The 9665-nt window shown below is 35.5% G+C and overlaps 3 protein-coding genes across 3 annotated transcripts; 2 read left to right on the top strand and 1 right to left on the bottom strand.

Moving 5' to 3' along the window:
* The first annotated feature begins 2482 nt into the window (after positions 1–2482).
* Positions 2483–4471, top strand: LOC102616218 (hypothetical protein). Its single transcript, XM_006483456.4, has 3 exons — positions 2483–2885; positions 3666–3815; positions 3913–4471. The coding sequence occupies exons 1-3, from the start codon at positions 2634–2636 to the stop codon at positions 3988–3990; spliced, it is 480 nt and encodes a 159-aa protein (XP_006483519.1). The 5' UTR covers positions 2483–2633; the 3' UTR covers positions 3991–4471.
* A 107-nt stretch (positions 4472–4578) lies between these two features.
* LOC102615926 (hypothetical protein) lies at positions 4579–6545 on the bottom strand. Its single transcript, XM_006483455.4, has 5 exons — positions 6339–6545; positions 6147–6242; positions 5819–5944; positions 4973–5012; positions 4579–4837 (listed from the first exon to the last, which is right to left on the bottom strand). The coding sequence occupies exons 1-5, from the start codon at positions 6471–6473 to the stop codon at positions 4764–4766; spliced, it is 471 nt and encodes a 156-aa protein (XP_006483518.1). The 5' UTR covers positions 6474–6545; the 3' UTR covers positions 4579–4763.
* A 107-nt stretch (positions 6546–6652) lies between these two features.
* LOC102615625 (zinc finger CCCH domain-containing protein 22) lies at positions 6653–9527 on the top strand. The gene is made up of 4 exons (XM_006483454.4): positions 6653–6820; positions 7039–7350; positions 7761–7821; positions 8380–9527. The coding sequence occupies exons 1-4, from the start codon at positions 6695–6697 to the stop codon at positions 9372–9374; spliced, it is 1494 nt and encodes a 497-aa protein (XP_006483517.2). The 5' UTR covers positions 6653–6694; the 3' UTR covers positions 9375–9527.
* Positions 9528–9665: the final 138 nt, after the last annotated feature.

Raw genomic sequence — 9665 nt, 5'->3', positions numbered from 1 at the left:
ATGACTATTGTCAAGGGCCGCTCAAATTTTCCAGCAAAAGAGGCTAAATTGGGATGCGCTAAGCAACGGTCCGCCCAAGTCTCCGAGTCCAACAGCCCAAATCCAAGTCAAGGTGTGTGGGCTTGGCTTGATTTCAAAATTTTCCATCACACTCTAGCACTTGTCTACACTTATAAAATATCTAGACATTTAGGCAAGTTGCGCAAAGTGTGTAGAAGGCACTAGAATGGCTAAGCCTCCCTTATAAATAAAGCATGACATTTGCCATTTTGCACACACCGCACACTAAGTATAAGCAACGTACATGTAAAGCTTTCTTGTATTCTCTCATTTGAATAAGAAAACTTTTTTTTGACTACGTTGTTCTCTCTTCTCTATAGCTGTTGCAATCATCTTTACTTAGCTAGTTTGAGAAGTTCACTAGGTTTACTTAGCAATTTTTGTATTAGAAGTTATTTAAGTGTCGTACGAGCTGCTGTGCAAAGTAAATGACAATATGCCAACCGTTTGAATAATAACATTAAAACAAACGGAAAAAGATTAAAGCTCATCCACTGCCATAGTTATGAGATTATGGATCCTTTGAAAATAGGTATCCCTTGAAATTCTCTATTTATCATTTGTAAGGAGTGCAAAAATACTTGGTGATGATTTTTTTGGGAATAGATTATGACACATCTTCATTGTCATTAGTTATTGCCTTCCTAAATTTAAAAAAAAAAAAAAAATCACACTTGTTAATCCTCCTGAATTGGAAGAGTGGGATTGTGGAATAAAAGATGCGACAATCACGCCCCAACTCAAAGACAAAGACAGAGATACAGATTTGTGGCAAGTTGAAGATGCTAGCAGATCAACTTCTTTGGAGTCCGTACAACACTGAAGTGTACATGTAGGGTACACAACTTACGAATCTACTAAAGGTGAAGTGCATGCCCTGACGAAACATATTATGCCATGGCATGCAGACGCGTATTGACTGATCATTTATATTGTTACTTTTGTGATAGTTATGAACGTCCCTTTCATATTATAATTACAGTATTGGATTCTTAGTTTATATTGAACGACCAAGTCATTCCGAAATAATCTGGTCTGGTTGAAGACATTCTTAAATGACGCAGATTGACTTCCTCCAACAAAAGTGAAAAGCTTTTGCCACCGCCCTACACAATGCACGCCAACTTCAAAATTAGAATGCATCAAAATTTATTACAACTTTATTGGCTACTAACTAAATCTTTATTTCATTCTTATTTTGTGTCAAAATTCACAATTTACCCTTTTTATTACTTGCCATATAAAATAAGTACTAACTAACTATATATCAGCTAGATTCTTAGCTATATCATGATATGTGTAAATATCTAATCTGACATTGTAATAATATAATATTGTTGGTATTAATTTGCATTACTATTTGACCTTGCTTGTCCATGAAAGCAGAGGCGATGTAAAAACCAACCATGTCGTCACTCTCCAAGTTAAATCTATAAAGCATCATCAGAGTCTACATATGTTCAGGTTGTGTGCTTATTCGTCTTTTCATTTAACTAAAGTCTAGGCTTCCAAATGAAGTAACATAAAGGAAATTATTGAGGTAATTAATTGTAATTTTGTTATACTGTTGTTCTTAAATTATGTGACTGAAAACTGAAGTCCATTTAACTATGTTATTCTATTATTGAGTATACAATTATGTCGCACAAAAGTTAAAACTCTTGAATCTTGAGTGGAACTAACACTTTTTAAGACTCTTGTAAAACCTTACTTTATATAACAACAACAACAACAACAACAACAACAACAATAATAATGATAATAATTTTCTAGTGAGTATATTCTCATTTTAATAAAGTGACGATGCCATTAACAGATTAAAAAAACACCGTCTCTAATATATTGAATTTTTTTTAATATTTTGATTTGCATATTCACTTCAACAAAAGTGAGAATGCTCTTTATATATATATATATATATATATATATATATATATATATATTAAAATTAACAAAAAAAAGGACAAATATCGTAATAGAGTTAGTTAAATTGTAAACATACTTTTTTTTAATAATAAAAATCTTATCATATATTATGCTATTTATTTATTCATTGTCCCAAAATTATTTTGATTTTATAACAAAATACTTACATTATTTAAAGGTGCGAGGTTTGATGATTTCTGGATGTGAAATTTTTTTATTATTTTGTAATAGAGTGTTAGAATATTTTAATTTAGTTAAATTAAAAATTGTCCTTTTATGTAATTTTACTAGATACAGAACAATGATTACAAAAGCGGGGTTTAGAAAACATTTTAAGGGGTGTAAAAAGTACCACAAGAGAATATAATCCCGAAGCAGGCCCATTCGAGTTGGAGACCCAACATGTTTGCCAGGCCAATCGTGGGCCAGATCAGAATAGCCATGCACCGACCAAAGCTTTGGGAAAACAAAATCAGGTTGAGTCTCAAAACAAACAAAAACAGTTGGCCGGAGCCAACAGTTATCATCTTCATCTTCATCTTCATCTTCATCTTCCCATTATTCTCCCCTCTCAAAAAGAATATTCAACGAAAACTTAAAAAAAAAGAAATATATATATATTTTTATTACGAAAAGGAGAAGACACGATGATGAGTAGTGGTAGTAGCAGCTGTTGTAGTTGTAGAGCAGTTGATGTTGTTACAAAATCAATAGATAAGAAGATGGATTTTGCTTTACTAACAAGAAAGTCACCGATGCGTGTCGTACCTCGTGGTACAAGTATTACTAGCACGAGGCGGTCGGTTTGTGGTGTGGGCGTAAGAGCCTCTGTGGTCGACTCGTACGAGAGCTCGTCTAATTTCGTTAAGCGCATGGAGCAAGCCTGGTTAATTTCTCAGGTACTATTTATGAATTTTCATTTATTTCTGCTGGGAATATATATTTATTTATTTTTCAATATATAATTCTTGTTTTTGTTGTTGTTGATACAAGTTTATTATATCCTTGCAAAAGTTAATAAAAGGAGAAAAATAATACAACTATTAATTGCGTAAGTATACAATTTATTAAACCATTGTGGAAAATTAGTGATGAAATTCTGAGATTATGACTGACGTTGATAAAGTTAATTCAATAGTATGTTTTTGGGATTAGATTGTTGTGACTTTTAATCCGTAGCCGTTGTGAAATAATTTGTTGTTGAGTATGAGCAGTGCATGACCACCCATGCCATGCTTTGTTTGGGTGCTAAAAGCTCTTCCTTGTTATGGGCAAATGAGCTTGAGTTCCCTTTGGAAACTCATATTCCTTTGTAAATGTTTTTTAACTATGAGGTAGATCTGCCTGAATTAGGCATAGATTTCCAAGTTAGCCTTGGTATATCCTGAGTTATTTATGTCTTAATTGTGTGGAAACTCCTGATATTTCCCTAAGTGTAATGTCTGTTTACTGTCATATATTAATTCAGGAAAGATGCTGTTTCATTTTGAAAATTAAGTAGGAGCGCAACAGTTACAAACATGCTGAAAATCTGATTGAGGTTTGAAATTTGCTGGCTAATAGGTTGCTGTTTTGTTGATAACACACCATGATAATGGAATCTATTTCAATGTAATAATATGCTTGGTTTTTTTTTTTAATTTTCTTATTAATATCACCAATATTTGTGATGATTATAGCAACCTAGGCCGGTGTCTTGTTCTTCTTGCAATTCAAATGGCCATATTGACTGCAAATGGTGTGCGGGTACAGGCTTCTTTATACTTGGTGATAACATGCTCTGTCAAGTTCCTTCCAGAAACACCACTTGTGTAATATGTGCAGGAAAGGTAGTATGGTTTACCTGAACCGATGACTTCATGCAATCTTCTCTTTTTCGACAATTTAACTTTGTAAAATCAATCTTCCTTGTGATGATATTTCTAGGGTTCTGTGTGCTGCTCGGATTGTAAGGGAACAGGCTTTCGTGCCAAGTGGTTAGGAGAGCCGCCTATTTCCAAGTAGAGACAGTGTGAAGTTGTGGCCATGACAACCATTGAGGTTGAAAGAGATATTACAAATTTTTATTCTCATTTGTTTTCCTATACCGGGCAATAATTATAGCCTCCTTGATTCCATGGTGCATACTTTTTTATTTATTATTTTGTTTTTGCAATTGAAGAATCATAGAATGTTGCCAAAAGTAAACGAATTAGCCAGTACTGTACAAGTTCAAGGTCTTATATCGTTATTCTTTTGCATCTGCTCTGACTTTGCAAAGACCAACATTCAGATCATTGCCTCATTGATCTATGAATTTGTACACTGGTTATTGACATGGCTAAGGATCTTCTTTTATAAGTGCTGTGGTGGTTAATGCTTACTAATGTCCAGCTTGTATGTAACTTTTTCTTTTTAATTGTGTGTAAAGTCCTTGAATCTGACTTTTGGGCATGATTCTGGAAATTGTTCCCTACATAATAAAATGCTTTGTCTGTTCTCTTCATGCATGTAAACTGGGGGAAAACCCACAGATCAAGGCCAGAGTGATTTTGTGACCCTCATCCACTATATTGTTTGCTGACTTTGCTCTTAAGTTAAATTAGAAAGACGAAGGCTTAATCATCTCATATCAATTTCAAGTGATGAAAAATAAAGACAGAATTTGTTTACATTTACACTCATTGAAACTAACCTTAGCCAACATGGGTATTTGCATTACAATGAAATAATCAATATTCTAAGTAGAATGGAATGGCATAATTTGGCACCGGAAGATATTTGCTCTTGGAAGCTTCTCAGTTGCCTTGAACAATAGCTGAGAAAAGAAGTTTGTTGATATCCTCAGAATTTGAGTCATGGTCCTCGTCTCCTGCATTTCCAAAACAACATTGTAAAAATTATTGGACAGATTATAAAACTATCTTGCATCATGAAGAATGCTCTGTTATTATCCGTTGTCCCACCAAGGAAAACTAGAAAACACAAAAATCAGTCAAATCCTTACTGGTTCTGGATCTGACTTGAACTGTCCACTCATCAATTACCTGCATTAAAAATGAAAAGAGTGACAAAGTTGTCTTCTAAACCCTATATGCATGCAAGAAAATGTAAGAGTTAAGAAGTGAGCACAAAAGTAAACGATAAATATCTGTAGGCTTTGCTAGCTGTTAGCCAAACAAGAGCTACCCAGAAAGAAAAAGGGGAAGAAAAAAAAGAAATCTCTGCATGGCTATTTTCTTGCAAGCAAAGGCCCTGGATAGCTTAATCTTGGTTGCTTGCTGGCAAATGGTGCAAACACTTTAGACACCACTTGGAAAATAGGCAACCTTGTAAATTAGCACCATAAACACCACCTGGAAAATGTTCGTTTTGAAAATTTAAACACGATGATGCATTGTTTGGTTTTCATACATATGAAACAAATAGACAACATTTTATCTTCTTGGACTCCATATGAAGCAAAGACGTTAAAGTGTGCCAAAATAACTGAGGATATGTAGTCGTCTCTTCAATTAAGAAAGAATAGAGCAATCCAAATCACCCCATTATCTTCTCAAGTAATCATACATATTAAGTTTGCTACAGTAATCATGAAATGCTGACTTTATCCATGGGTGTTTGTCCCAGTGATACATTCACAACTCTTAAACAGTACAGTTCCTCTTATGTTTAACTTATAGTCTCAAATAATAAGACATAAAGTAAAAGTAGAAAGCAATAGATCCAGATAATACATAAGCAACAACCAGGAGTTCCCCAAGAGAAATTCACAATATTAACATAATAACTGCTTGAAGTTAGCAAATGAGCATCTTCAGACTCACTAGCAATAGGAATATTAACATAATACCTGCTTGAAGTTAGCAAATGAAGCATCTTCAGACTCATTAGCAACAGGAATGTCCAATGACACTTGCATCCGCTGCACTAAATTTCTGTTCCGAACAAGAATAGCACTAGCCTTATCAATCAAATCCTGATAATCAATCCAAAAAGCAAAGATCAACTTCAATTTGCAAGTTAGTCACGCCACGTCATAATCTTAACAGCCAATACTTGATATAAAAATTGCATTTTCAGAATTCCTTATAATTCCATCCAGCAATTTCACACCGCATTACTTAAAAAAACGCCACTTTACAAATGAATTAGCAACGGATGGTTTTATAATTATATACCTGTTTGGCAGCTAAAAGCTCGCGGCACTGCTCTTTCAAGATAGGCAAATCCTCTTGTACCTTCTTTATTCTAGACACCAGCTTCATTGGATTTGCCTATAAGGAAATAAAAATAAAAATAAAAATAAAAATAAAAATAAAAACGAAGATATGAAGAAGAATTTGCTGCATAGCGAGATTTGGCTTGCTTACATTGTCCGGATAAATTTGCTGAAACTCTTTCTCAAGCTTGTACTGAACCATCGTAAGCTCGTGATTCGATTTCGTCAATAGATTCACCAAACCGTCAATCGCTTGATGATTATGCTGAAAATTATGATCCCCCATTCCTCTCTGCTTAGGGTTCGCTCTGAATCCTGTCACTCTAGAATAGAAATTTGCCGCCTGTTTATTCGCTTTTTGATTTTTTTGAGACGAAGATAGTTTAACCTTATCCACGCGCCTTTCTCGCGCGTAAAAAAACAAATGGGCCTGGGCCTAAAACAAATCTATATTTACTTTCTCTAGCTTGAGCAAGCGTGCGTCCGTATTTCGAATAAGTCGCGGCAATGGCGGATGAAGAAGAGAGAGTTCTAGAGAACCAGCTTGAACAGCAGTTGAATGAACAGAGGGACTCGCTCACCGCCTTAAACGACGCCGTAGCTTCTGACCCCTTCAATCCCGAACTCCAGGAGGTAATATGTTATCTTGTTATTTTTGTTTTTGTTTTTGTTTTTTTCTTCAAATATGATCTGATTTTTAACGCTAGGTCAAAAATTAGAAGAAAAAAAATCAAAAATTTCGTCAGTCTCATATCAAAGCTTCTGTTTTGATGATATCGTTAAATTTAGCTCGAACTACTTTCGGTTTACATAATTGCCATTGTGTTATTGAATAAATTTCTTTGTAATAGGTACTTAAGGAGCTTGTTCAGGCAATTAAAGATGCTGAGGAAGGCCTTTTTCATCTAAAACGTGCTCGGTTGTTGCGAGAAGCTGATTTAGTGCTACATGGTTGTAGTTCTAGGACTGAGGATGTCCAAGCAGAGCCACTTGATCCGGCTGATGTTGAACCTGAGCCGTTGGAGGACCAAAGGTACTCTGTTGGGTCAAAATGTAGATTCCGCTATAATGATGGACGTTGGTATGATGGTCGGATTATTGGATTGGAGGAAACCGACTCTGCAAAGGTTTCTTTCCTCAGGCCTACATCTGAAAATATGTTGGTGGGTACAATTTTCTGATTCTCTTCCAAATTGATTCAGTTAATTTACTTTTGTAGATTGCTCTTGCTATTGTCAATGTCAGCACTCTCCTAAAAGATTTGGAGAAAGCAATATTTGCTTGTCAGATGTATGTTCTGTTCCTTGTAATGATGACAAGAATGGATTAATTGCATCTAGATTTAAAAGTGAAAACATTAAATTACTAGTTTGTTTTAGCTGGATTAATGTGCATTTTTTTCTTTTCCCTTTTGGTGTAGACTTTCATATAACTTGTTGGTCAGTCTATTGCTTTTATTTGTTCTAGAAATGTGAGGAGAAGTTTGTGGAAAGCTAGTTTAGCATTATAGTATAGTATTTTGGGGAAGAAGTTTTTGTCAAATATTGTACTGATGCAAGGTCACCTAGTGCAGATGTGCAAGTTCTTTCTGCAGCAACGATGTCGATTTGGTACTAACTGCCGCTTATCACATGGTATGCTGCAACTGTTGTCTTTTGTGGACCATAGATCCTGGAATATGTTCTGAATTCTTGATTGTTTTAAAGTTTCATTGTAAAGCAACTTGTGGGGAATAACATTAGTGGAGGTTATTTTACTTTAATCTTGAAATTGGAGAAATTCTATTTGGTATAATGAATATGGAGAAGTGAGAAATTCGCATAGTCTTTTGTTTTGAGTGAGAGAAAATTTCTTATAGGTATTTCTTTGTGCGGAACTTCCTTTTTGTTTATGTTCAGAAATAAACTATCGACATCTGTTCTCATGCATTTACCATGTTATACCAGCACTGGCACATGCTTTTTTCACCCATTTTCTTAAATGTTGACCATGTTATGTATCCTGAAAAGTTTCTAATCCCAAATCTTTCTTATGCTTGCTTTGGCATGAACAAAATGTTGTATGTTTTCTAATCTATTTTTCTATAAATTTTTCCCATTCTTTCTATGCGAACAGCAATCTTGTTCCTCATATTTATCATTTGCTCACGTTTCTACCAGTATTTGAGAGTTGATGTGAGTTTTTATGCTCAGGAATCGATGTCCCACTGTCTTTCCTGAAGAAATATGTTCCAACAAGTTGGGAGCAGTCACTGGTGGGATCCACTATTTGGGCACTCTCAGATGATAAAGTGGGCATTTGGAGAAAAGCAGAACTTGGATCATGGGATGATGAACATAGAATGGGGGAGGTTGTCTTTAGAGATGACGGAAGTTCTGCAAAGCTTGGGATAGAAGCTATGACATTGTCTGAGTATGCGCAAATGAGTGATGAAGAAGATAGTGATTTTAGCTCAGAACAATCTGATTCAAGTGACTATGAAGAAGATAGCCCGCATGGTGTAGGATTTGATGAGAGCAATAACTTAAAAAGGGGCGTGCGGAATGACACTGTTGTTTTTGCTAAGTGGGAGAATCACACCCGAGGCATAGCTTCCAAGATGATGGCCAATATGGGTTATCGCGAAGGGATGGGTTTGGGTGCATCCGGGCAGGGAATTTTGGACCCTGTAGCCGTGAAAGTCCTTCCACCAAAACAATCTCTTGATCATGCTGTGGAGTTGCATCAAAGTAAAGAGGGCAAAGATGAAAAGCAACGAAAGAAACGAAGCAGAGGTGGCAGGAGAAAGCGGGAAAAGAAGTTTGCAGAAGCAGTTCGGGCGGCAAGAGATGAAGAGGAATCAAGACCAGATGTTTTTTCGCTCATCAATAATCAGCTTCGGGTACACCATGAAACTATTAACGGTAGTTCACCAAAAATGCAGCAGCACAAAGGTTCAGTGAAGGAGAAGAAGATAAGTAGGAGGGATCTGGTTGCTTATGATGATGAAATTAAGGATTTGCGTGTCCGGGTCGTGAAGCTGGAAGAGATGGTTAATAGGAACAAAAATGAGAAAGCTGTTTTTGAGGCTGCTATGAGGAAGCTAAATGAGACCCGAAAGGCTTTGGCAGAGGCTGAGGCAGCTCAAGCATCAGCGTCACATGAAGTTTCCAGTAGAGAGAAAGAGAAGAGATGGCTTAAGTTTTGAGACTAGATGTTTTCTTCATATTGTCATGATGTCATCGTTTGTAACATAAATTATAGTTACAGACGGATTGAATTACAACAGGACAATTGCGAATATGCGCATGATAGGTGCAGTTGGAAGTGTTGAACGAGCTTAAAGCCTCTCTTATCATCATTCCAAAAGATTTTAATAGTTTATTTTAAATTTAATAGTTTATTCTAAAAGACTAATAATAATAATGAGCAGTAATTAGAATAGAGCACCGGTAGTGATCACACAAAGTATAAATTTAAGTAATGACTACTTTCTAAA

The sequence above is a fragment of the Citrus sinensis genome, chromosome 1 (genome assembly GCF_022201045.2).
Source record: "Citrus sinensis cultivar Valencia sweet orange chromosome 1, DVS_A1.0, whole genome shotgun sequence".
Classification (NCBI taxonomy): Eukaryota; Viridiplantae; Streptophyta; class Magnoliopsida; order Sapindales; family Rutaceae; genus Citrus; species Citrus sinensis.
Note: the sequence above shows the minus strand (reverse complement) of the source record. Positions and strands in the feature narration are given on the sequence as shown.

What these genes read in the sequence shown, in the direction of transcription:
- LOC102615625 (XM_006483454.4), top strand. Translation starts at nt 6,695, where the DNA reads ATGGCGGATGAAGAAGAGAGAGTTCTAGAGAACCAGCTTGAACAGCAG. An exon ending in TCAATCCCGAACTCCAGGAG is followed by an intron (nt 6,821 to 7,038) that starts GTAATATGTTAT and finishes TCTTTGTAATAG; the next exon opens with GTACTTAAGGAGCTTGTTCA. An exon ending in TAACTGCCGCTTATCACATG is followed by an intron (nt 7,822 to 8,379) that starts GTATGCTGCAAC and finishes TTTTATGCTCAG; the next exon opens with GAATCGATGTCCCACTGTCT.
- LOC102615926 (XM_006483455.4), bottom strand. Translation starts at nt 6,473, where the DNA reads ATGGGGGATCATAATTTTCAGCATAATCATCAAGCGATTGACGGTTTG. An exon ending in AGCAAATTTATCCGGACAAT is followed by an intron (nt 6,243 to 6,338) that starts GTAAGCAAGCCA and finishes ATTTCCTTATAG; the next exon opens with GCAAATCCAATGAAGCTGGT. An exon ending in CATTTGCTAACTTCAAGCAG is followed by an intron (nt 5,013 to 5,818) that starts GTATTATGTTAA and finishes TTTTTAATGCAG; the next exon opens with GTAATTGATGAGTGGACAGT.
- LOC102616218 (XM_006483456.4), top strand. Translation starts at nt 2,634, where the DNA reads ATGATGAGTAGTGGTAGTAGCAGCTGTTGTAGTTGTAGAGCAGTTGAT. An exon ending in AAGCCTGGTTAATTTCTCAG is followed by an intron (nt 2,886 to 3,665) that starts GTACTATTTATG and finishes TGATGATTATAG; the next exon opens with CAACCTAGGCCGGTGTCTTG. An exon ending in GTGTAATATGTGCAGGAAAG is followed by an intron (nt 3,816 to 3,912) that starts GTAGTATGGTTT and finishes TGATATTTCTAG; the next exon opens with GGTTCTGTGTGCTGCTCGGA.